The 26,002-nt window shown below is 41.4% G+C and overlaps 2 protein-coding genes across 2 annotated transcripts; one reads left to right on the top strand and one right to left on the bottom strand.

Moving 5' to 3' along the window:
* The first annotated feature begins 3,622 nt into the window (after positions 1–3,622).
* Positions 3,623–11,604, top strand: LOC139204065 (secretory carrier-associated membrane protein 1-like). Its single transcript, XM_070834022.1, has 9 exons — positions 3,623–3,831; positions 5,161–5,241; positions 5,468–5,578; positions 6,125–6,236; positions 7,107–7,235; positions 7,493–7,652; positions 8,072–8,173; positions 8,265–8,382; positions 8,761–11,604. Exons 1-9 carry the CDS (start codon positions 3,775–3,777, stop codon positions 8,920–8,922), a joined length of 1,032 nt encoding a protein of 343 aa, XP_070690123.1. The 5' UTR covers positions 3,623–3,774; the 3' UTR covers positions 8,923–11,604.
* Positions 11,605–12,117: 513 nt separating this feature from the next.
* Positions 12,118–24,494, bottom strand: LOC139204008 (LHFPL tetraspan subfamily member 2a protein-like). Its single transcript, XM_070833947.1, has 3 exons — positions 24,451–24,494; positions 15,043–15,768; positions 12,118–13,792 (listed from the first exon to the last, which is right to left on the bottom strand). The coding sequence occupies exons 2-3, from the start codon at positions 15,452–15,454 to the stop codon at positions 13,536–13,538; spliced, it is 669 nt and encodes a 222-aa protein (XP_070690048.1). The 5' UTR covers positions 15,455–15,768; positions 24,451–24,494; the 3' UTR covers positions 12,118–13,535.
* Positions 24,495–26,002: the final 1,508 nt, after the last annotated feature.

Below are 26,002 nucleotides of genomic sequence, written 5' to 3'. Positions count from 1 at the left end.
TGGAGGGCTGCACGCTGGAGTGATTGTCTGACTGTTTGAGACCCAAAAGCAGCACTAGCAGGCTCATCATGGACCCGCACTCTCATTATTTGGCCACAAATGGAAATGCAAATCACTCGCTTTGCTGCGGACGCCTCAAATTTATTAAACTAAAAGGTTTAATTTCCATTTTTCTCTGCATCAGCTTTATTTATAAATGTCGTGCCCTATGAAGACCCTGTTATTTTCTCCCTCTCCTGCAGGCTCTTAACAAATCTGCTCATTAATATGGAAATGGAGAATCAATCGCTTTTCCGGCGACAGAGGACCATTTCCCTCTACGGTGTGTAATGTGCTCTGACTGGTCAACAGCACAAACAGATTCACATGCATAGACACACACACACACACACACACACCATATATGAAGCTATACATTACTATATATGTATATACAGTATATGCTCATATATCAATCCACATGTTTATATAAAAATAATGTATTCTACACTACATTTTAATATAAGGTTGTAAAATCAGTTCAATACTGAATTTGCCAGCCCATTCAAACCACTATCAGTCTATTGCCAGAATGGCACCAGATGTTGCAGCATTAATAACCCATAATATCAAGTCCTGCTTATCCAACCTTTTCAGAGCCCTAAAATAACACTCATAGACCTTAATGAGATCTAATTATGCACAAGGTTCTTATTCAGGGCAATATGATGATAATTGCATCTGCGGCTTTTAACACTTGGTCGTCATTTTGGCTAGCAAATTGCTTCTCTCCTGCATCTGTCTGTCTGCCTGTCAGTCTGTCCGTCTCTCTCTCTCTCCTCTGTCTCTTTTCCTGTCTTTCTACAGTCAACAGTGGGGAGTGGACTATCACACCTATCCACTCTGGTCCGCGACCTAATGAACATTTCTAAATGGCCATGACCAGTTGGTTAAGAGACTAATGTAGCAGCTATTAGCCAAAGCGGTTGTTTCCACACAGAGTAATCTGTGGAAAGCAGCATAAGAAAGGCAAGCGAGAGTGGATAAGGACAGACAGGTTCCCGTTTTCACACTATTTCTCTCCCTACGCACACACACATACAGTACATACGTACACACACATTGCACAGCGTGTTTATCTTTCACATTCTGCAGCAAACAAACCATGTGACGTATTCTCAACCCACAATGCATTAGTGCTTATTAGGGCCTCAAGGTGTGTAAGTATGTGTGTGTGTGTGTGTGTGTGTGTGTGTCTTATTAGGAAAATTCAGTTTCACTCAAGGTCTCAGCACTGTGGTTGCAGACCACTGGCCATTGATTATTCATAGAGTCTGTGATTGGGTCCATTAATACAAGATTAGGGAAGGAACCGATGCTCATTTTGTGTGTGTCTGTGTATGTGTGAGCGTGTGTGTTTGTGGACAGCAGCTGAATTGTAATGAATCCACAGTTTGTGTTTATCTAGAGTCTATCAACACACAATGTATTGATACAGTACATACTGTAAGATAGAAGGAGCACATAAGCAAGGTATGAAGGTGTTTAGTTAAATGTTAACAAAAGCACATTATTATAAGTTAAACCACATTAGTATACGTTCAAGTTATTAAGTGTGAGGCTACTATAAAACCAGAGTAGCACGGTGCCTTTGTTTAAAAATGAGCAATAGGATTCAAACAATAAAAGAGAATATTTTAGCCTCCATCATTCACTGCATACTGTAAGATTTCCACCTAATAGCATTTGTTCTTCAATTGAAACTTAATCTGGGTAAATGGTGCTTAAATGTTTAAATCACATTTACAGGCTGTCAACTGATGTGATGTTCTTCACATGGTCACCCTTTGTTTGAATGAAAATAAATTGACAGTAAATGAGAAAGGATTCTGCAAAACAGGTTGAGGGGACCCATTGGATCGTAGCACCCCCAAGTGGCCATTTTAGGTAACTAAAAAAACCTCAAAGCCAATGTGGGAAAGAGCACAAGCCACAGGAGCTCTCAAGGGGTCTGATGCTTCTTACGGGGATGGGTGAAACAAAATGATTTTCATTAAATTGTCTGAGATTGCTCCTGAAAAAGAGGTCAGTGTTACATACCATGAAATAGGCGGTCTGGGTTCGCCTCTCCAGCTGCTTCTCTCATAAGAGACCAACTGAGCAGCAGACACTTCCACATATCATCATCCTCATCAGTATCGTCATTAAAATTATCATCATAATCATCAAGTGGAGATGATTGTTGTTGTATTTGACCTACAGGAGTTACTGCTGTGTAGTGTGCATACAGCACATGTACAGGAATGAAACACATGGATGACAATCAGACCGGAGAAAATTATTTAATATCTTCTTTGTTTTATTTCAGTCAACCACACAGCCCAAGTGGGTGAGGATTACCTTTTAGTTCCAATTATGTTTTGAGGTGGCTACGTTTTAATTTGTAGAAATACTCCCTTCAGTGCACAGTGAATGATGATTTTTTTATGCTGTAAAAGGTAAAGATCCTAAAAGTAAGCATCTATACATTTGATTGATATTTTGTATACTATAGTACGAATAGCATAAAAAGTTTAAGTCACAGCACTACTGTATGATGATGGTGAAAGAACTAAAGAGCGCTCAATTGCAATATATCAAGGTAAAAAATACTCCATTACAAATAAAAGTCCTGCATTCAAAATTTAATTCAAATAAAAGCAGAAAAGTATTATGAGCAAAATGTACTTAAAATAGCACAAGTAAAAGTACACAGTTAACAGAATGGCCCCTGTCAGTCAGCAATGTGTATTTTCATTACTACTAATGATAATTGTGAAAGCAGCAATATTGTAGTTGGTCAAAGTGGGACTAATTTTGTCTACTTAATATATATTTTGACATTTGTATTTAAAACAATGCACAATATTTTGTAAACTCATCATACATTTTATATCTAAGCTCTAAAGTAACTGTGGGTGTCAAATAGATGTAGTGGAGTAAAAAGGGCAATATACCCTCTGAACCATAGAGTACAAATATTCAGCATAAAAAATGAAATATTTTAAGAAAGGTACAAATACCTTAAAACTGTACAGTACTTGAGTTACGGTACCAAACTACTGACAGTACAGAGGAGTACTTGAGGTAAAGACATGAATTCAAAGACATTACTTATTAACAACAACCTGCTGAGTTGCTCAAATCAAGGATGGAACCAACTTAGCACAGTGGGCGGCTGCCAATACTAGTATTTCAGTATAGGACTAGTGCCTAAGAGTCTGTGTCTCTGGGTGAATAACGATGCTGCCATGCTTTGCACACAGATAGAAACTTGGAGACAAGATAGGTACATACAGTAGACAATGCACAAAAAGTGGTGGCTGTGGGTTAATCGGGCCCCAGTGTCAAAGTGTTGGCCCAGAGCCCTCTCTATATTAATGAAAATGATGAGTGAATGTGTATGTGTAGTATATTTCTGTCATCAATCATCAGAGTTCAAGTCTCAATGTAAAATAAAAAAAAAACTGAATGGGTATGGATACCAGGTGTGCTCGCATGTACTGTACCTGTCTGGACGTCCTGCTGTCCGCGGTGCTGAAACGGTGACGTAGGAGGTAGCCGCTCATCACGCATCCTCTCCTCTCCTGCCATTTTTGTGCTAGTGGCTAACTTGCTAAGCAAGGGGTCTCCAACAGAAGGAGGCGGAGAAGACTGCGGGCAGCAGAGTGAGGCAGTCAAATCACGAGGCTGAACCTTCCCTGAAGAATCGGGGAGCTCATCCACACAGGATACCGTTATTAGAAAGGCTGTATAATGTCCGATTTTGACAGCAATCCGTTTGCAGACCCGGACTTCAGCAATCCCTTTCAGGTAGCTAACCTAGCTAGCTAGCTAGCTAACGTACTCCTCGAATCCCATTGAGGCCAAACATACTTTAGCATCCCTGCTAACTGTCTAAGCTAGTAGCTTGACAGCTAGCGACAGGCTTTCCTTGACATACGGCTAGGTAGCAGAACAAGCTAATCACCATTCACGTTACTTATCTTGTCACTCGCACGTTATGTGGCTGTTCTCTTTGTAAAAGCAGCCGTGAAGGAGTATGTAGGGAATCTTTGCAGAGGATGTTAGTTTTCGACGGAGTAATAATGGTTATGCCAACTAAGAACAAAGACAGATAACGTTAGCTGGCTAGCTCTGCTCGCCGTCAGTAAACATTTGCTGGTACCTGCTAGCTTGGTAAATAGCTAATCGGCTGGTTAGCATCAGTTAGGTTGATTGCGTGTCTACAATTATTTCTAAATGTCGCTGGGACGCATAATTGGGAGTTTTAAACGTCTTACTGAAGTTGTATGTTGTCACATGTGTGCTCCCATACAAACTTAATTTAGCGTTAATGTAGTTTAGCTAACACACTGCACACGTAAACGTTGCAGACACTGACACTAATATTGTCTTGAAACATCGACTTCCTACTTATTGTAGAGAATTACAGAGGCCTTCTTTAAGAAAATAGTTCAAAAGTCAGTTTGTTTTGCATCTAGCTTGTTGTTCATTGTAGGCCAGAAGCAGGCAACAAGCTCATTATTTGTGCTAGCTTAGAGTTGTGCACTGTAGAATTAATTCTCCCTCGAAAACTATTCCGCCTTTCACCATAGATGAGAGGCCGCCAACAGTACGCTGGTTTTTATCCCAAATGAGCACCTCAGCAGGTGGTTTAACTGCTAAGTCCCTCCCTGCACTTGGAGGTGTGTTACTTAGTGGGTGGAGTCTTGGTTTTGAACGTACACCTTCAAATTTTTGGCTCTTCCTAGCTCATGATTGGCCACCATACACTACCATAGATTGCACGGTGAAGGAAGCGTGTAATTTATGTAGCCTTCCAGTTCCTTCTGCACCTCTTCCCGTCCATTCTGTTTGAAATGACCACAAAATCAAGAAAGGCCTCTTCAAATAGAAAATAATAACATCAACAGTTTTATTGTTGCACATGCCTTTGGATCTGTGTTGCCATCCTACCTGTTGTCTGCACATTAATAATTAATAAGTGGTCACTAAGTGATTAATGGATCCAGTGAATGTAAGGTCAGCTGGCTTTTAAATACAAATGATAGGTTACTTAACAACAATAATGAATAGCCTTTTGATTTTGTGGTTGTAGTTTTCCCCCCAAAATCCTCCATGACCCTCTCTGTCCCGTAGGATCCTTCAGTGACGCAGGTGACCCAGTCTGCCCCTCCTGGAGGTCTAGAGGAGTATAACCCCTTCACAGACGTCAGAACGGTCAGCTTAACAAGCATCACTATTGATGAGTGTGTGCATGCATGTGTTTATGTGCTTCTGAGTCACTGACCTCATTTATCCACTACCCTCTTTCTCTCTCCCTCCACCTCTTAGTCACAGAGGATTTCACTGACAAAATATGACTGTGGCCTAATTACAGTTTTGATTCAGGGTCTGTCTTTTGATTGCACAAATGTTAACATAGCAGGTCTATGCTGGTTTACAGGCGCCCCCTGGAAATGCCTCCAAATCTACTCCTGCCCCTGCCCAGAACACACAACCTGCCATCATGAAGCCCACAGAAGAGCCGCCAGCTTACTCACAGCAACAGACTCAGGTACCTCACACAGAAACATGTCTATGTACTCTGAGCCATATTTTTCTTTTGGCTTGATTGAAGTCTATGTTTTCAGCCAGATTAGGTTCAAGACACAGACTCTCAACATTTTTATTCACAACACTGCAACAGTGTAAAGACATGCCTTAGCTTCTGGTTCACATTTCCTCTTGTCGTTTATATACTCATCTGTTTTCTGATGCCCCAACAGCGGCGTAATGAGGTACTGTCTCTCATTTGATGTTTTCCGTACCCCTTCACGTCACTGTCTTGAATAGTGTGATTTCATTCAGTGCCCCTTCCCTGCTTGTAGCTTTCCTCTTGCAGTGCAATTTTAGATCAAGTTTAGTACTAACTGAAGAAGACAAGTGAGTGAACAACAGTAGCTGATTGCTTTTCCAATCGTAACCCCTTTTTCCCTTCTCAAACTAACACACCTAAGTTTACCTGAGTGGAGAAATACCTCCATTACTTAACCTGATTGGATATTATTACTCCTGTCAGATGTTGGGTAGTGAATTTTAAGAGCATTTCTGTGTCTGCTAGGACCAGGCACGTGCTCAGGCTGAGTTGTTGAGAAGGCAGGAGGAGTTGGAGAAAAAAGCAGCAGAGCTTGATCGTCGGGAGAGAGAGTTACAGTCCCACGGAGCCGCGGGAGGTCAGTCAGTCAGTCAGTCCATTCCTCACGCACTTTATTCGCTCACTTACCTCATTAACCTCAGAAACAGTCTCTCCCAATCAAAGCTAGAGTCGAAACAGTGTTGATTAGACTCGGAAAGTTGATGTGTTGCAGTGGCAACAGTTTAATTTGGTTCAATTTGTTATGAACGTTTTAAGTCTGTGAGTCACATATTACATACACATGAAACTATGATCATTTAGCATTCTATGAAAGCACCATCAAACTTTTTTTCTGTGCTGCAAATGAATCATTTTATTGGGATGATTCTATTCAAAATAATGTAAAACATCTCATATATATGTTAACATTAGCAGCCTCTTACACACTCTGCAGTTAACACGTGAGACAAATTAAACAACTGTGAACTCCCAGCAGAGAAAAGACAAGTTGTGCCATGAAAAGCAAAAATTTAATACAGTGGGAATGGTATCTCGGAGCTTTATTCACTGTGGCTTACATTATCAGAGGACATCTAGAAACTGGGAAGAACTGGGAAGGTATGTTAGCATTAGTTTTAAAATAAATGTAGGTTTTCTAATTAGAATCATCACAATATTTAGGCCATTTTCGAAGCTATATAGGACATTTCTCAGTTCACTCACTCCCACACTCTAGCCACATTTAATTATTTTAGGGTATACAGTATGCAATGGTCACATTCATTGAGATTTAACAAACTGGAACAGAGTATTCATATTTTTTGCATGCACTGTACTTCATTGTTTTTTTCAGAGTTTTGCACACACTTTTTATTTGTATCCTTAATAGTATGTTATCTTAGGGAGCGAAAACTCTGATCCTGCACATGGTTAATCATCCAAATACTTGTTGCCTTTGTCCACACAGGGCGTAAGAACAATTGGCCTCCACTGCCAGAGAAGTTCCCTGTTGGCCCATGTTTCTACCATGATATTGCAGTGGACATTCCTATAGAGTTCCAAAAGACCGTCAAGATCATGTACAACCTTTGGATGTGTAAGTGACCTGACACACACCAAAATGGGCAGTATTGCCTCTTATACCAGTGAAAAGTATTATTATTTTTAAACACCTCAGAACCCACATATTGCATTTCAAGAGAAGGCACCTGTTCCGCAACGTATTTTAGATCAAAACGTGCATCTCATGTCTGCTCATTTGTCACGAGGGCATTTTTATTGTGCTGAGCATAAATCATAGTTTACTGTGCTCTTGTACTCAAATGAGTCATGGTTTTGTTGTTTCTCCACCAGTTCACGCAGGCACGCTCTTTGTGAACATGTTTGGCTGCCTGGCCTGGTTCTGTGTGGATCCATCTCGTGGTGTAGATTTTGGCCTGGCCATGCTATGGTTTCTGCTGTTTACCCCCTGTTCTTTCGTCTGCTGGTACAGACCGCTTTACGGGGCTTTCAGGTAAGCAGATAAATGAAAAATGACACCACCTTCTCCAGCATTAAAAAGAAGTAGAAACATGTCTCGTTATTTACTGATAAAGCCAAGCGCAGGATTTGTTCCAAGTATGAAACTAGTAAAAAAGATGTGGGCAGTTGACTTTGAAAATGCTATTATTTACTGTGGTTGTTGAAGCTCATTCTCAATCCTCCTCTCTTTTTCTAATCCTACACTCACTAATTCCAAATAATTGTTTGTTGTGTGGGAAGAGAGTACCAAGTAAAGACATGGAGAAATGCAGACTTTGACAGACTGAGGGAAGCAGAGGAATTAATGTTTCATGGAGGATTAATTAGTGGCAGAGTTGAAGAAATGCCTTTTTGTTCATTTATTGCCTCCACATGGCTCTCTTACCACCTTGTTCTCTGTCTCCACCACAGGAGCGACAGTTCATTCCGCTTCTTTGTCTTCTTCTTCGTCTATATCTGTCAGTTTGGAGTTCACGTCCTACAAACTATCGGCATCACTGGCTGGGGAACATGGTGAGCATTTCATGCTTTTCCTTTTACTGACTCTGTACCTTAAGACTGTGAGCTACAGTTCACTGACATTGTCATTGTTTTGTTTTGACAGTGGTTGGATCGCAGCTTTAACTGGTCTGAACACCAGTATCCCAGTGGGCATCATCATGTTACTGATCGCAGCCCTGTTCACTGCACTGTCTGTGGGCTCGCTCATTATGTTTAAAAAGGTAACAGTCACAAAGTACTCCCTCTCAGCACCAGTTGCCATATTGAATAGACTGAACAATCAATAAATGTTTATATTGTTTCAATATTGGAGAGTGGACAGAAATAATCTAATATACAGCGATAGGAAATGTGAGTGCAAACAGGCCCCAGCAACTGCTAATGTTCAGCCAAACGTCAATGTTGTGATTAGCCAGGAAGTGAAACATCTGCCTACTGTTAAATTTAAGCAATTTTTAGAGGACAGATGAAGTAAAACTTCACAATATTTGATCAAAAAAAAACCTTTAATTTCTCACTCAATTCTGTGCTGAAGGCCTTGTGGTACATTTAAATCACTGAAATTGATTTCAGCTAATTTTCTTCTCTGCTCTTTCCAGGTGCACGCACTGTATCGTACCACTGGTGCTAGTTTTGAGAAGGCTCAGCAAGAGTTTGCAACCGGGGTCATGTCGAACAAGACGGTTCAGACTGCAGCCGCCAACGCTGCAGCTAATGCTGCCACCAATGCTGCTCGTGGGGCCTTCAAAGCGCAGCCATAAACTCACACACACATAAATGCTCACATGCTCACAAATGCAAGCATACACACATTCACAACACAAAAGCTGGAGGTGCACAACTCTGGGCCTGCAGGCTCTCAGATCAAATTGATTCTATTAATGAATATTGCTATGCTAAGAATTCCCTGCACACTTTACTCAAAAAAATGAGTCAGAGACGAGAAATAACAGACATTAGTCAGATAAAGTAACCAGAGTTGTCCACCTTCACTCAAAACCAAGTTTCAGTAAAAACTCTCCTACATTGTTCCTGTCTGCTTTCCAGTCAGATGACTGTCTGCTCACATACCTTGAAACATCCACCAAGTGACTCAAGGTATGCTCTGTGTGTGTGATTTCATCTCACACCCACTTGCTCAGTCCTTTGCTTTCCCCGTTCTTCTGTCACCTTGACGTGGCCCTTGGTCAGGCAGGCGTCGCAGGTATAGCATACCTTATTTTGATCATGGTGATGAACTCCAAACAGCTTCCTGCCTGGTTTATACAGTATAGAAGTCATGAAAAGTGATAATCTGATCATGGTGTTTTGCACATAGTTCTCTTTTCTTGGTCACGTACTGAAAGTACAGTGTGTGTTTGAATGGCAGGGCCTGTGTGTGAATGTAGCTCCTACTTGTTTTTTACATTGCGATCTAACCGGTAAATTGTACCTTGTCCAATACCTGTGCTTCTACTCTGAGAGATATAAAAAGAAATGTGTCAGTATGTTCTTACTTAAGGATCTCCCCGCAGCCCCCAGCAGAGCTCCAGTGACACCTGTCAGTGGAACAATTATTCCCACTTTGTGTGCTACTTTGATTGGCAGTGTGGGCTGGGTCAGCATCTCTGTGGCTTACTAAGATCTGACAGCATGATAACAACATACATGTTTGGCAAACTCAAGGTAGCTGTTTCTTTGGCAAAGTCATTCTGTCCGCAATCAGCCTTTGTCTCTGGCTGCTGCTGGTAGTAGGTTTTTGGGCAAATATCTGCCTACTTATTTTCCGTTGGCTTCTTGTGAGAAGGGAACTGTAAAGTTATTGCATGTCCCAGTGGCAAATTAACGATGTTTGGATCTATTTGTGAAGACGCACTGAACCCCCAGGTCAGTGGGGGTCACCAGTTCTCACCCCAAACCTAAAAGAGGATCAGCCAGATGCTTTCATGGCCTGGTGCACTAAAACCAAGGAAAAACAAAATATTAGCATTTTCTGTTCTATATGTATGGCATTAACAGACTACTGTGTGGCTCTCCCTCAGACATTTTTGTAGCCCCTCTCACTTGGTTAAAAACTAACGCTGCTATGAGTCTTGAGAGCCACTTGGTCATGTTTCCTGTTGAAAAGGACGCATACCGTACATAAGGAGAACCAAGAGAAGACATCTGCCTTTTCTCGCAGAAGATGACCTGGACAGCTATGATTTTTTTCTTGAGATTAACCTGCGTAGATAAAAAAGTAAAAACATTGATACTGTGCATATGTACACAACATAAACTAACAGACCGTTTGCATTTTTACAGACAAAAAAAGGCAGTCCAGTGACTTTCCTCTGTCAGTATTGAATAACTGGCATCAGAAGTTTCATAGCCAAAATGAACATTAAGGACTTGATGCACATTCAGTGATATCACTTATATACATTAATTTATATACAATAATAACAGCATTATTCAGCACTATGTTGTACAGACTACTGTCACTGGAGGGAAATATGGACGTGGGTTACATTTGTGTCATGCTTTAGCACCTCTCATTGTGGCGGTGAGTGTCTGACAGTGTGCATGATAAACGACTGATGCACTGCTGTTATTACAAATGTATGGACTGAACATTATAGAGGACAAAATACTCCTGTGAGTGTTGCAAAGTTAATAGGTCAATAATTTGTCACGAAATAATAAGCCTACATCCTGGCAGTATTGTTTTTGTTTGGAAATGTTTTGTTTTAAATTCATTGCACATTTCTTGTTTTACGTTGAACTTAGTGCAAAAGACGAACCTGTTTTTATTTATGGTGTAATTTAAGTTGTTTGCATTTAAATTTTTGTTTGGTTTGATTTTACATTATGTATTATGTTTGTGTGGTTTTGTAATGGCATCATCGCATCAGCTAGATTTGAAAATGTTAAATCACTTAGCAAACTGACCCTGCTAGAGGTCTGCTAGTGTGGATGAGGATGTGTGAATGACTGGTATGAAAGAAAGAAAAAAACATCTCCCTCAAGTGTTATTCTATGTCCTGAAAAGCTGTGAGAAATCTACCAAATGTCCATATAGATTTGTTTTAAATCTTGGTTTGTGACGTGTTCCCTTGCCATGTTTTACTTTAAGATACAACACAACATTGCTTTGCTACAAACACCCACATGGTTCCCGTGTATCTATAGTTTTAAACAGTTGTTATATGAAGCCATGCCACAGTGGGTAATTTCTTGATGTATTCAGCGAGCTGGTCTGCAGTACAGAGCGGCGTGTCTGAAGTTTGCTGACGCTAAAACTGTGTTTTTGACCCGTGACCGTGTTATTTCACTGAATCAGAAGAAATTCATTCAAAAGGGACTCTGTATATTTTGTAAAGTTGAAAATTTGATCCCCATTATCAATCACATGTAAAAAGAAAACGTAATGCACTCTTGTCTGGCCTTTGTTGCATGTGAAATAGTTTGAGTTTTGTATATTTATGGTATTAACATGAAATAAAATTTGAAACAAATGTTTGTTTGGATTTTCAAAAAACATTATGCAGTTACATAACTTATCTGCTCCTTATCTGTGTAAATTCATGTTCAAGTACTACTGGAATCAAGTGCAGGCTTGTCATTTGACCAAATATTTGCTTTTCTGGTTGTGACCATTTAAAATGAATCAGTGTGTACACAGTTTGTGTTATATTGAAGTTGCAAGCAATTCAACCAAAAAGTTGATGTTTGCTGGTTAAATTTAAACAGTTTTTTAGAAGTTTCACTTCAAAAAACCAAACTCAAGTTTCTCTTACAACCTGCATTGAGAAGCCCTGGTATAAGCTATTTTTCTGTGTTGTCTACTTTCCGTCTCTAGGTGTCAGTGTTTCCTCAGGAAGTTTGGCTTTAACAGAAAAGGACCATGACACTGAAACCTCTCAGCAGAGTATCAGATAGGTTTACTAAAGAAGTCCCACTTAATTTGAGTACAGACTATCTCTCCTCGCACGTATCAGCCTCTCATACATACAGCATCATACAATGTGCCACAGATGCAATTTCTCTTCTTAATGTAACAAAAACAGCGGACAGTAAACATTAATTTAAGTACAGACAGACAAGAAATGCTGTTTTTTTTTTTTTAATACAAATCCATGTCGTGATTTCACTCTTCAGTCTCGCCCTCACAGAAAACACACTATGGTTGAATTATATTGCACATCATCAACAATGAAGAAAAAGCAATCACGTGATGTTACATTTACAGCAACTTAATGAAGCATCGTTGGGAAAAATGAAACCAAGTGAGCAAAATATGCATCATTGTGAAATGCGTTAAGCACCAAGTGCAAAACACAGCATCAGGTGATCTTAGAGAATATTATAGAAGAATATTCACAAAGTACCAAAGAAAGAGGCCTGCCTTTATCAACTGTCCAAACACACTAAAATGGCACCACTGACGACCCACTGAGAGTTTATGCATTTGTCTTGCAAATCCATGACAAAGGCTTTTTGGATTTTTACTCACTTTTAGTGTGGTGCGTGGTCCATAAGGTAACTCGTGATAAGCTACGGTGCAGCCTGCTTTATCTCGCTGTGAGCAAACATCCCCTTCTGAAAGCTCACCACAGTGAAACATATGGCAAAGTCTCTTTTCAGCACACACCCTGAAAGTTAATAAGCTGCAAGAGACCCGCAAACAATCCATTTAACAGGAGGAACTCCCCATAAAGTGAACAATCCCTTAAGTGGCACATTGAAAAGTTAGCTGGGGAGTCTTACTGTCCTGCTGCGCCACAGAATCAGAGCATATGGACTTTTAGAAACCTCAACAGCTAATGTCTGTAACACACACACACACACACAGCATACGCAAGCTGTTGTTTAGTGGAACCATCTGCTAGTATTCAGCGGTTTGTTGAAACTTTGCAGGTGAACCGTGAGAATGAACATTATAATGACGTTACAGCCCTACACACTGTTTTACTTGCAGTGTTTAACCTGTCCACAATAACACTAACATATCCACTACCTATTTCTTAAACTAATCTCCTGCTAATCCAATACAGTGGTTTGTTTAAGGCAAGAATTATTACAAAAAGACACAGTATCTTGGTCAAAAACACTAGATAAGTGTACAGGTAATGCTTCCTAGCTTGGTGCTGTTACAGAGCCTTTTAGACAGTTTAACCTGGAGCTGTAGAGGGGAATAATTTTCCCTTCATCTTGGTATCATCAGGTAGGCTTCAGCAAATTTCAGAAGAGAACATCATATCTAATGATTTTAAAAGCCATTACAAAGGCTTCTATCTTTTCAACAATCAGCTGATTTTACTCAGGCTATCGCCCTCCACTGAGATGTGCAAGTGTCCATATATGAGAAATTACACCAACGATGGTTTCCTGGAGTTTCCCCAGAGGTGATGTCTCAGAGCAGGCAGATCAGACTCTTCCCCTCTTCGATCTCCTCATGAACCTTGTCGCTGGAGGTGGCAATCTCAGCCTGTGCAGACAGGACTGCACACAGGAAAGATGCCAGCGTTCCTCCTATCGCCGCGTAGAAAGCCCAGCCGAGTGAGCACAGAGCTGGTTTGAAGGGCAAGGCCTCGATGCCGCAGTAGTTGATCACCTTCTCTGAACCCCAACCAGCAGGGTACAGCATGAGGCCCACCATCAGCAGCAGGCCTGGAGGAAGAGAGCAGACGACGGGACGAGGGGTTTAGTCACGTACACGTAAACACTGGGGCCAAAAGCACAAACAGATCAGAGTGCAGCTGGGAGCTCGGTGACTCAACTCTGGTGAAGGACACATCTACTTTTCAGCTGACAAGTATTTGATTTGTGATGAAAGGAAAGACTTCATTTGAACGGCCCCTTCAGCGATGTCACATAAAGATAAATTACCTCGCTGACAGACCCGTCCAGTCGAACACAGCTGTGAGAGCCTATTGTTGAAAGAGACATGCAACCTCCAACCTCCTACGAGGAAAAGTGCAATGGGAGGCTACTAGATGATGCCAACTTGTAAACTCAGATGTCTGAAATTCCCTGAAGGCTACGGTGTGATTATAGAACATACAGTAATATGCTGACATGTAACCATTATAGACTATCTGTCATAAATACAAGATTATCAGCTTTGGATCCAGCAATAATTGAGCTGTAGCTGTTCAACTTCTTGTCTGTGTCCACGGTTCTTCTGAGTTCAGTCACCAGAGCATACAGCTGAGAGGATGCAAATTTTGTCAGAACTTCTAATTTCCTTCCTTTTCAACTGAGAACATTGAATGTGTGAACCCAGACTGTTCATGGCAAAGAAAAATATACTAACAATATTTTTGCAAAATTAACAAAAGGGAAAATTTGATACTTTTTGCAGTGTTTAACTTTACTTCAGACCTCATAGTAGATTGTCATCTAGTTTGTCTATGTTACATCTTTTGGTTTAGTGATATTATAATATACTTAAATATACAAAAATACAACATATCAGACATGTCAGGGACAGAACATTAAGGTCCTGGACCCATTTGTGTCTGTGTTCATCACCCTTCATCTAGACTGAGTTAGACATTCAATGTCTGACAATAAGATATTTTGAATTCAACATTGATTGAGTATGTTGTATAAAGTATATGAGATTAATATACAGTATAGTACTGTACTTTAAGGCATCCTTTTGGCACTGGGGACCTTCATTTCATATCATCTCTCACTCCTCCTGTGTTTCATATTAATCTCTACTGTGCTTTGAATACAGGGCAAAATGCAAATAAATAAATAAATGAATAAATACATAAATAAATATTGAGGGATTTCTAAGAGCACAGTTTGTGTGGAAATCTAGACACAGGACTACATGTTCTGTTTCAGACTTGTACTAAACACAGACATCCATATCCACACACACACACACACACAGATCGATGTGTTACCTGCGATAGCCTGGAGCAGTCCGCAGATGTTAAATATACTCTTCTTCATGATGCTCTGAAAGCACAGGCTGAAGATGGAGATACAGGCCACCCCTCCTAGTATTAACGTGCCTGCTGCCAGAAACAACATGGCAGCCTGCCAGAAGCCACTGGCTACTTCTCCAAATGTCCCAGCGTAGGGCCCGCAGGTCACCCCTACTGCCCGGGTCCCGATACGAAGGCAGCGGCTGTAGAGGCCGAGGGATGGCCGGTACTCCCTGGAATCCACTCCCACCCCTCTTGCACTGGAGTGCGGCCGAGGGAATCCCAGCAACCAGTCAGGGCTCATGAAGGCAATGAGCTCAGCAAAGGCCACCACAATACTGAGCAGCGTCCAGAGCATGGAGCGGCATGTTACAATGACATGACACATGACGTAAAGTCTTTCTGAGATGGCAACAACCAATGATGAAAAACGAAAAGTTCTTGAAGCCCTTTAAAGCCCCTCCAAGTTACAGAGTTTTGATATTGGGCAGTTTAAATTCCTTTCCTTACAAAGTAAAAGGTCCAGTAGGTGCCTTGTTCAGATCCAGATGTGCTGCTGATCTTATCCTCTCTCAGGAGATGTTTTCCCTCCTCTTGCGATTATTTCGTCTTTGCTTCCCCCTTTTCTTTGAAAAGGTCCGGCTCAGGTCATCCCAAACTGCTACAACGCACCAAAGCAGCTTCCCTCAGCCATGGCACCCTCTGAAAAGCACACCCACAGACACAAGAGGGTCAAAGACGCACAAAAACTGTAAACATATTAAGTGGGAGTGACTAACGCATACACGGAGGAAGTGGGAGAAAAGAGAGAGACAGAGAAAAAAAGATGAATGGCGAACAATTTCCCATTGCTATGAATCATCACGCTCCCTTGTTTGCTTGATGCCCCACAGGATGTCTAATGTGTACCACTGTAATCAAAAAGACGCATCCTCACCCACCATCTTCCCACAGAGCGCTACTTCAAATTCACTATCACCCAGCTGTGAGTGTTCTATGAGCAACACATCCAGATGTCCTTTGGAACAGTCAAGCTGAATCATACACACACACACACATACTTTTATACAGTCATCATTTCACTGATGATTATTAGGCCTTTGTGTGCTTGATTTTATCTGCAAAATGACTGGAGCCTTGTGTGTCTTGCCACTGAGCAGCTGTCAGCACAGAGCTCTATAACAATATGCCACATTTGGCGCCCTCTTTGAACTACAGTCTGAACAAAAGCATTACATTAGAGGGATTGGTTATTGGCTTTATTGTAGCATTTCATTGTGTTATTTTTGATGCTGCAGCAAAAAAAAAAAAAAATCACATTTCTTTGTTCTTTATTCAACAGCAATTAAAAGTTGATTATGCTGTAACCTGTAACAGATGACATATTCAAAGCAGTCATCTTAATCCCGTGTGTGTCTATGTGAGCCAGGGTTCTGGTGTGTTTTGGAGCGAGAGTGTATAGGTCCCAATCAAAGTGATTGTGATACTGTTGCTATGTTATGATTTGGTTGCTGTGAGCACACTGGCCCTGACACAGCTGTGGTCTCATGGGAGCACAGGGGTTTCTCAGAAGCCCTCTGATGTCATCATCCAGCATTATGATACACACAGGAAAATATGTAGGATCTGGTCTACACCCAGCACTGCTCCCAGTAGACCACACTGCACCAAAATTGACAGTAACGGCACTATAATGTTCACCAACATGCAATATATTTATTCATCTATTGACCTCACTTCACAATCTGCAATACTTTCTAATATCTCCACCATTCTTTTTTTATATTCCCCCTATGTATATTATATCGTTTCTATTTTTATACTTCCTCTGTCTTAACTGTACATGTTTTTTTATATCTCCTCCTGCCTGCTGTGACATTGTAAATTTCCCCATTGTGGGACCAATAAAGGAATATCTTATCTTATTGTCTTGCTGGATCTCACTGATGGTGTCCTTGATATTTTCAAAGTCTATATATACCCCTAAAAAGACTGTAGGAAGTGTAATGGGTCTAGTCGCCTACATCACAAAAATACTTTATCTTCAGTGGTATCTAGTTTAGATTCAGAGTTCTGCAGGAGGGCTTTTAAAAAATGTTTTTTAAAAAAGTGTCATTCCAGTTCATTCTTTAGAGCTGTTCAATCATCTAAATGCGATTCACAATTAACAAATTTCATTCACCCCCATCGTACTTGGGTGTGGGCAGAAATCTCAGAGACTGTTATTGCATGATCTGATAATATAACATCAAAATATTTGCATGGCTGGATATCACTGGAGGTAAGTGAGAAGTAAAAATATCATGAGATGAACTGTAAATCAGGCTTTACTGCAGTCCGATAAATTCAGACCTTTCACATAAAAGGAAAAGAAAGCTTGTTAAACTGATAAAAGTGGACTGTTCTATCATGTTATCGCTCTAATTCTTGCTGAATGTCTCATTTTGTCGGTGATGAAAAGTTCGGCACACAAACACTCATTATGAGCTTCAAGTCACTCCGACGCCCTGAGGGGAATAAATGTGGTATTAGGTTATACATAACATACCCTCCCCGTCAGACTCGATTTAGGATGGTAAATCATCCCGCCAGATCTGCAGGGAATGAACACTGATGTTGTTTATTGTCTGATACGATCTGAGTCAGTTCAAGGCAAAACACTTAAGACATTTTCCAGGCCAGCTTATTCATCTCAAGTCGGGGTTGACTAGGAACCAGCAGAACTGGGTCATAATACCAAAGTCACAGGCATGACAACATCTGAGGAGCAGGTATGAGATTTGAAACACAGTTCAGCAGTAGTCAGTCACGTCTACCTTTCCCAGCATTGTTTTTTACGTAGTAGTGCTGTAGCTCTGATGGCTGTGAGGGATTGTGCTTCTGGTTTGTGCGCAGGTTTGCTTTGTCTTGAGCTCGACACTGATGCCTATCAAGATTCCCTGTCAGGTTCATCTCAGTCCATCAGCTCTGCTTGAGCACCACTTAAAAATAAGTTTTATTCTCATTCTACAGTTTTGTATCCTAATTACAGATTGCGCGAACCCTCCACCGTCTACATATAATTACACACCTTGAAGACAAACTGAGGGAGTGTGTTTCAGTTCAAACTGAGCTGAATGAAGTTGTAGCAACAGGATAAAGAAGCTCCAGCAATGCTACTATTCATTATCAGCCAAAACGGAAATGGCAGAAGAAAACAGTAAGCAAACAGGAAGCATCAGTGTCTGTCCAACAGCCTCTGAGGCACGTCATGTATGGTGAGCAAGACCTGTCAAACTATCGTCTTTCCATCTAAACCGTCGTCACTCACATAGATTTCTGCTAAAAATATAAAAGGAATGTCTGAAACAAAAAAAAAACATCTATAAAGAAAAGTCAGAGTACAATATAATCAGGTATTTGAAGTGTTTATGTGTTGGAAGATGGTTTGGGTTGCACCCTATTCTATTATAGTCCTTGAGTTTATTCCAGGCCTCACAAACCATGGCTCTCCTTATTGTTATCACATTTCCATTCTGAAGTAGTTACAATGGTTTCACACAACAGCACTAACTCAGCCTGACTCACCACACAGACGGTGTTTTAGCACTATTTATAGCAACCATTACAATAAAGAAAAGTAGGTTTACTCAGTGTGTGCATCCTGAATAAATGCATGTGTGTAAATGTGGGTCTTTTAAGGGTGCACACAGCACTTACATTTTTACAGTATGTGTGCACGTTTGTTTGCATGAGTTTTTGTTTTCATGCTACAGTTTCGTGCTTAAGTTTGCGTCTTAATAGTTCATTCAGGCCGGGCATGGTGCTCTCTGAGACTACAATGCCCTCAAATTAGCAGCTCTGCTCTCTTTAAACTACAAGGATGGGGCCTAAACATACCTTGTCAAGGCAGTCAGCAGGCACCTTGTGTGATCTCCCCCAGTTCTTACAGGAAATCTCTTCACTCATACCTCATCATGTTACTAAGGGACCACACTTACAGGAAGATGAAAACTTGATGGGACATTTTCTAGTGGGGTAAAGAGCAGAGTATTTCGGGGAAGTATGTAGTAGAGCTTTCCCTCTTATTTAAAACAGGAAGTTAGAGGGCTTAAAATGTATCTGCTAACAAAGAGCTCTTGTGTATAACACCCACAATAATCCCCATCAAGGAAAACTTTATTTGATATTACAAAGATTATCAACACTATGCGAATGCTGCATACTGGCTGATAATCTAAACATTTATTATGTCTTTGGCATGAAATTATTAATGTTCCATTTATTTGAAGCGGTAATGCGAGATTCTAATCTGCACATGTGGTGATTTGACTGTGTGTGTGTGGTTGCATGCATGTACGCGCTGTCTATGTTACTGTGCTGTCTGTGTGTGTGTCTTTGTGTCTGTGTGTGTGTGTAGAAGTGCAGAAAGGTCACTACATCCTGAGACTGATGAATACTTTCCGCTTGTTTGCTGGTTGTTGCACAGACTTCTGGGAAAGTGCTTGAACAGCACTTCCTTGGCAAGGTCATGATTTTCTGTGTGTTTATGTGAGTGCTGAGGGAGGAGTATTTTACACTTCATGGCACATCAGACACTCAGAATTATGACTTATTCATAACCGGGTGATCAAGGCACCGTGGGTGAGAGGTCTCTGCATCCCAGTTGCTTTTGATAGATATGTATCTTCAAACTGTCAGATCTTTGTTACTACAGCTCTCCATGTGCCTGTGGAGGCACTGTCACAGATATGCATCACCACCAACAGGGTCATGCTTCTTTCATGAATCCTCCATGGTGCTGAGTTTGACTGATGATACAGTAGATACACTACGGGATGAAAGCTAAATCAGGAGTAATGTGGTTCTGCGTCTGATCTGGACCTGCTGATTCCCACACTGCTCTCCTGTCCTGACATAAACCAAGCCTGCCACACAGGATTATATGCATGTAGTGAAGGCCTGAGGCCAACCTACACACATTTTTCCAATCCTTCATTCAGCGAGCCAACATGAACAGTCTCCTTGCTGCTATGAGACAAACTTTCTTTAATGGAATTTACAAAAAACACAATCCACGGGCCAACATCCAGCCATGTGGACGACAAGTTTGGCTGTGAAAACCTGTTGGCCGGGCAGCCTGTATGCTCAATAAAATTCCTACTAATGAAGCGTAACATCAGTTTGGGCCAGGCCCTTTCAAGACTCCAGACAAAGTGGATATGAGGCATATGTGGGTCAGTCAGTTGGCCGTTAGTTAAAGGAGTAGTAAATCCAGAGTAATTGGTCTGAGATATCAGCAAAGGCTCTGGTAGCGTGCCAAGGTGCTGAGGTAATGAGTGCTGGCCACTGTAGTCTGTTGAAGAGGGTAAAAGTGAATGAGGACTGAAGGTGGGTGATCGAGAGATCTAAAGCACAGCTGACCCAGATTGGTCTATAAATGGGAGGTTAGACACAGTTCTTAGAGTTTGCAAGACACAATTCCATTAATGGACATGAATTTAAAAATTGTGAGAGATGATTGAAATGCTTTTGTTTATCTAGAGCAAGCATGGGCTCATCCCTGTTCAGAAAAGTGTATTTGAACCTGTGGATCACCCACCCAGATCACATGACCCCCTCATTAGGGCTGGGAGGATTCCATTAGCTCATTTTTCTTAACTCACACATCCTGAACCAGAAGCCTCAAACCAAGGCAATCTGTTCCCTAAGCTGCTGCGCCTGGTCTGGTCTGGTCATGCATCTGGACCAGCCAGGAGGAAGGCCCTCAAACCAAAACCACATAACAGGCTGTTTCACCATCTTCAGGGCTGCACAGTTACTCAAACAAGATGTGAACAACGGGGAAATCATAGGCCACTGATGAGGGTCTAAGTTCCCTCTGTATCTCCAAGAATGAGGAAAAGAAGAAACCCCAAGAGATACGAAACTAAAGTAATACCAGCCAGTGTTGGGCAGGACCAAACATATCCCTCCATTGTAAAAGAATGACACCACTTACTAATCACTAGGTGAAGTGAGGGAGAATGAAGCAATGTAGCTTGAATACTGAACATACACCTCCCACGCAATGGAAAAACATCACACCCTCAACTCCCAATTTCCCAATCAATCAGGTCCTATTGATTTTCAAGTAAGGGCTTCATTGAGACTCTGCTGTGGCATGGCAGAGTGGTGCAAGAACAGCAGGCAAGCCTTAACATTAGCCAGAACAGATACACCCATGCCCTGCAGTGATGAATCGAAAACTTTCATCACATCCAGTGAGAAACAACAGATCAACACCAGCCGTCTGAAAAGCACATTTGGGAAATTGTGAAACTCAAACCATGTCTACCATCAGAGGTGGAGAGAGAGCAAAGCCTTACAAACATAACCTGTCTGGAACACTAATGAGTTGGACGTTATGGCTCCCTTTGATTGTCACACCTGCAGCCTCAGGGAGGCATGTAGCACGCTTCATGGTACGGACCGAGGACAGATAGTGAAAGAGTGAGTCATGTAAAACACACAAAGAACCAAAGAGAAGCACAAGGATGACTTCAGATTCTTTGGTTTCCATGTAACTTTCTCAACCCTCCCAAATATTATGAAACAATCCAATCTGCTGTCTTCAAGAACCCTTTCTTGCTAACTATAACCATGTGAGCCACTGCTTTTGCAGCCCTCCATAAACAGTGAATGAAAGAGTTGCAAAAGGAGAAAAAGTTTCCCATGGATAGGCATTTACCACAACTTGTGTCTCATAACTTCAGCCAGTGAGTGATGGCCGCCATCAAATGCATGTTTAGTGCTTTAGATTTATTTTACAGACCCAGATTAAACTTTTCAAGCTGTAAAAAAGCCATTAAATGTTATTCCCAAACTGTGTATAAAGAGTGAAGAAACATCAGCTGCTCTAGTTTTCAAATACAACCACGGGGGCCTGAGGTTTCAGTGACAATGAGGGGCCCTGAGCTGTAAACAACAAGTCGACAGGAAGAAGCCCTCCAACAGTGTGCTGAAACAATACAGCCCTCTTTACTGGCACACAAACACAAATACACACCCTTAAACTGTGAAAGGTGCCAGCCTGTGCTCACTCATCCAGGGTGTAAGTGCATCAAAACGCATGACTTGCCCAGAGAAAAAGGATAAGCCAAGCACGTTTGTGTGTGTGTGCTCCAAAAAGCCTGAATAAGATCGGCCCTCTTTCTCTGGTGCGACTCAACTCAACAAAGGCTGCACAAAGACGTGCCGACACCGGCCCCCTCACTCACTCTTGAGCTCCACCACATACGTGCCACCAGAATGCGCTCCCTCGTTCTCGAAGACAGGTCACTGTGGCCCCTAACCTATTCAGTCTGTGCAACAGCCCCGGCCCCTCACTCCCCACGCTGACTCCGTAGTGGCCCCACAGTTTCTGGTGCAGAAAGCCCCTCGGTGACCCTCACATTTCACTTACACAAAGACAGGCATGACTTACCCTCGCTATACTCCCTCCTCACTTCTTCAGCTGTCTCGTTTGTTTCTAAAAAGATGATGGATGCACACACAAACTTCTTTTTTCTTTTTTTTTTCTTGGAACTCTACACTGTCCTTCGTACAGTGATTTTAAAAGGACCTCAGGGGTGTGTTTGCACAATAACTAATAACTTATAGTTGCTTATATGGACGACCTATTCATTTGAATCATGTGTGTTGGAGTGGGAAAACAGGACCAGGGTTGAGAAACACTGCTTTAAATTACATCAGTTTGTAGATTAGCTTGGATTTCTACCTTCCAGGCATCTTCCGCTTTCCATTAATAACCCAACAATACGAAAACTTGCTCATGATATGTTATCCATAACAACACATACTGTGTCAACCTTATGTTGAGTGGGTACAAAATGTTGTTGGTGCATTCACAGATTGCATTGAGATGACAAAAAGTTAAACACTAATAAGGGGGGGGGGGGGGGGGGGGGGGGGGGGGAAATGACTTTCTTGTGTTAAAGGGGCACTTCACTGAAGATCAATTCACTTGTCATGAGCAATAATACTCAGCCTTTTAGGATCCAGCTGTGAAGTGGCTGCTTCTTAGGTTTTCAGAGCATGAAGGATATTTTACAATTTGCAAGTTGATTTTCACACTCTGGTGAATTCTGTGCAAGTGTGAGTTCAAGAACAGTGGCCTAAAAGCCAAAAAACCTATGATGGTAAGCAACAATGCAAAGAACTGCCAATGAGAACTGAACAGTTTAACATATATAAAACTATTTGTAGAGGTTGTTTTGGCTCAGTTATCACGGAGTTTCTCCCTACACTCACCACTTCTTGCAGAAATTGCAAACACATCTGCACCGGATGTAATCAACCACAGAAAGGGCAGAGTTACCAATTCCTTTCTGGTATAAACCTCAATAGATCAATTTGACACATAGCCACTGGGAAGCATAACTTTCACTAGTGAGAAAAATCTCCCTTTGCTTCACTACCTCATTGCTCCAATGGCACGTAACAAGTTTGCACTTGTCATCTGGAGATTGTCAAAACTCACTCTAGGAAAAGCATGCAGGTTAGGGCAATCGAACTGAAGTCAAATACAGTGTAACTGCATCATAAAATAACTCATGGACAATTAAAAAACTGCTGATTTGTATTAGTTTTTATGGCCAGTTATTCACTTGTTAAGCCAGTTAGTGAGAAGCACATTCTGGCACATAGCGGTAATTCCCTCCCCTCATCATCTTACTATAGTTTGTCCTTGAACTCAGTTAGAATAAACACTGGACGTTTTCCTGGTTTTGTTTAGCTTATGATGTAGTACCACTTCCCCTCTCGGTGCAGTGTGTGTCAGGCAGAGAGCTCCATGGGTGGCTCTCACATGAGCTGGACCTCCTGCCTGCACCTCAAGGACATGGGCTTGTGGTGGAAAGAAAAGGGGAGAGTAAGAGCTGCTGTGTGGACATGTGTGAGAGACGGATTAAGAAATAAAAACAACAAAACGGGGGACGTATAGTGGGCACTGTGCTGTGATGTCCAACTTCTGCCAGATGTTGTACCTGGGGACACAAAGTGGCCAGAGTTTGGCCAGCTACAACCCCAGATGTCTCCCTTTCAGTTTGAAGAAATAATGACACTTACACCCATCAACGTCCCTCCAAAAACATGTTAAAATATCGCTGTTTAAATTGTCTTCAGGTGGCTGCTTCAGCATTTTCTCTATGGATGAAGAATCAATGAAGCATGCAAACTTTCACACCTTAATAACAGCTGCCAATACACACTGCTATGTAATTAAAAGCTTCTTCCATTGTGTGTGTGTGTGTGTGTAGCTGTGGATCAATCAGTTTAATTAATGACACCAAAAAGCAGATGTTTGAAACCAGTGCCTAAAACAGCTACTGTGTGTTTACTTGTTGCAGTCTAACTTCTACTTACGGAGGTGTAGAGGTTCTGCAGACACAAGTGTTGAGGCTGTCCTTTGTTTTTGAAACGCTGGTTCTTTTCCCGGGGCAAGACGAGCTTTCCAAACGCTCATTCACCCTGTCTCCTTTCTTCAGGACGTGACTCTCTCTCCTTCTCCCTCTCACAAAGCCATCCCACTACCGTCTGACGTCGTCCTTTCTCCTCTTTTCTCTCCTCCCTCCCCCTTTTCCCTTCCCCCATCCCGTGTGTCAGAGAGAGAGAGAAAGAGAGAGAGAGAGAGAGGAGAAGAAAAGTTGCAGAGATGATGTGAAACATGATGACGAGTTCCTGGATTCCGCGACTTCTGTTCCCATAACTGCCTCCAATAAACCTCCAATAAACGCGTTGATTTATTCACGCATCCTCTGTGCAGCCTTTTCTTAGTCCGTGTCTTGCAACTACAAGTTGTCACCTCTTTCTTTTGAATGCCTTCATGAGTAAAAAAAAAAAAGAAGAAGAAAAAGCGGAACAGCGCATTTTGTCAAAGCCTTCCTCTTGTGCATCAGTAGAATATACTGATACATATACTTTAATACAGAAGTAATTAAATTAGCAGAATTTTAAGTGGGATTTGGAATGCAATCACTTATTCCCACCAGCCAACTCATTTACCCATCAAAATGCTAACAATGGCATACATCACTAAAATCATTATTGTAGTGTGCACCATTAATGAGCCTATGGTGCCATTTTAAGTGCTGTGTTTTATTGAGAATTTAATTATTATGCTCATACAGCTGTGAAAGACACATTTTCAGAAGCTATGTCATTTTCATGGTTATATTTCAGACATGTGAAAGTCCTACAAAATAGTAGCTTCACTTGAATTTATCCTTAAAGGAATAGTTCAACATTTTGCAAGAATACACCCATTTGTTTTTTGTCAAGCGTCATATAAGGAAACTGATACCACGCTTGTCTGTACACAAAATATGAATTGACTTGCATAACCAAAGGTTTGAAACAGGTGGAAAACGTCTTCCTCTCTCGGCCCGTTAAACAACATATAAAATAGTTTTTCAGGTGCTGACAGGTGGATTCTTTTTTCACCTTAAGATAGATCCAGGCTAGCTCTTTCCCTCTGTTTCCAGTATTTGTGCTAAGCTAAGCTAACCAGCTGCTTATATCGAGCAAAAGCATATTTACCAAAATGTTGAACTGTATGAAACCAATGGGAATTGAGATTTGACTTGAGATGTCTTTAGGAATGCCTGAGACCTGACTTTGACTTGACAGCTCTGATTATAGGTTGCAGGATCATACAGTTGTTTTGCTCACTGAATACTTTAGAAAAGATTTCAGATCATATGCTTCCCTCTGCATGATGTGTCTCCTCCTATTCTTTTCTCTCTTCTCACTCAGGGATCTGAGCAAGAGACACAAACCACACTTATTACATTGTGGTCTATGGATCTGTGTCAGCTCGGGGGAAGACTGTCACACTGGGACCTTACAAACATTTTAGGGAGGGCAAATACACTGCAGCTGGGAACAGTGAATGACACTGGGCCCCAGCTGCATGTTT

The sequence above is a fragment of the Pempheris klunzingeri genome, chromosome 7 (genome assembly GCF_042242105.1).
Source record: "Pempheris klunzingeri isolate RE-2024b chromosome 7, fPemKlu1.hap1, whole genome shotgun sequence".
Taxonomy (NCBI): Eukaryota; Metazoa; Chordata; class Actinopteri; order Acropomatiformes; family Pempheridae; genus Pempheris; species Pempheris klunzingeri.
The sequence above is the reverse complement of the archived record's forward strand: the minus strand, read 5'-3'. Positions and strand labels throughout refer to the sequence as shown.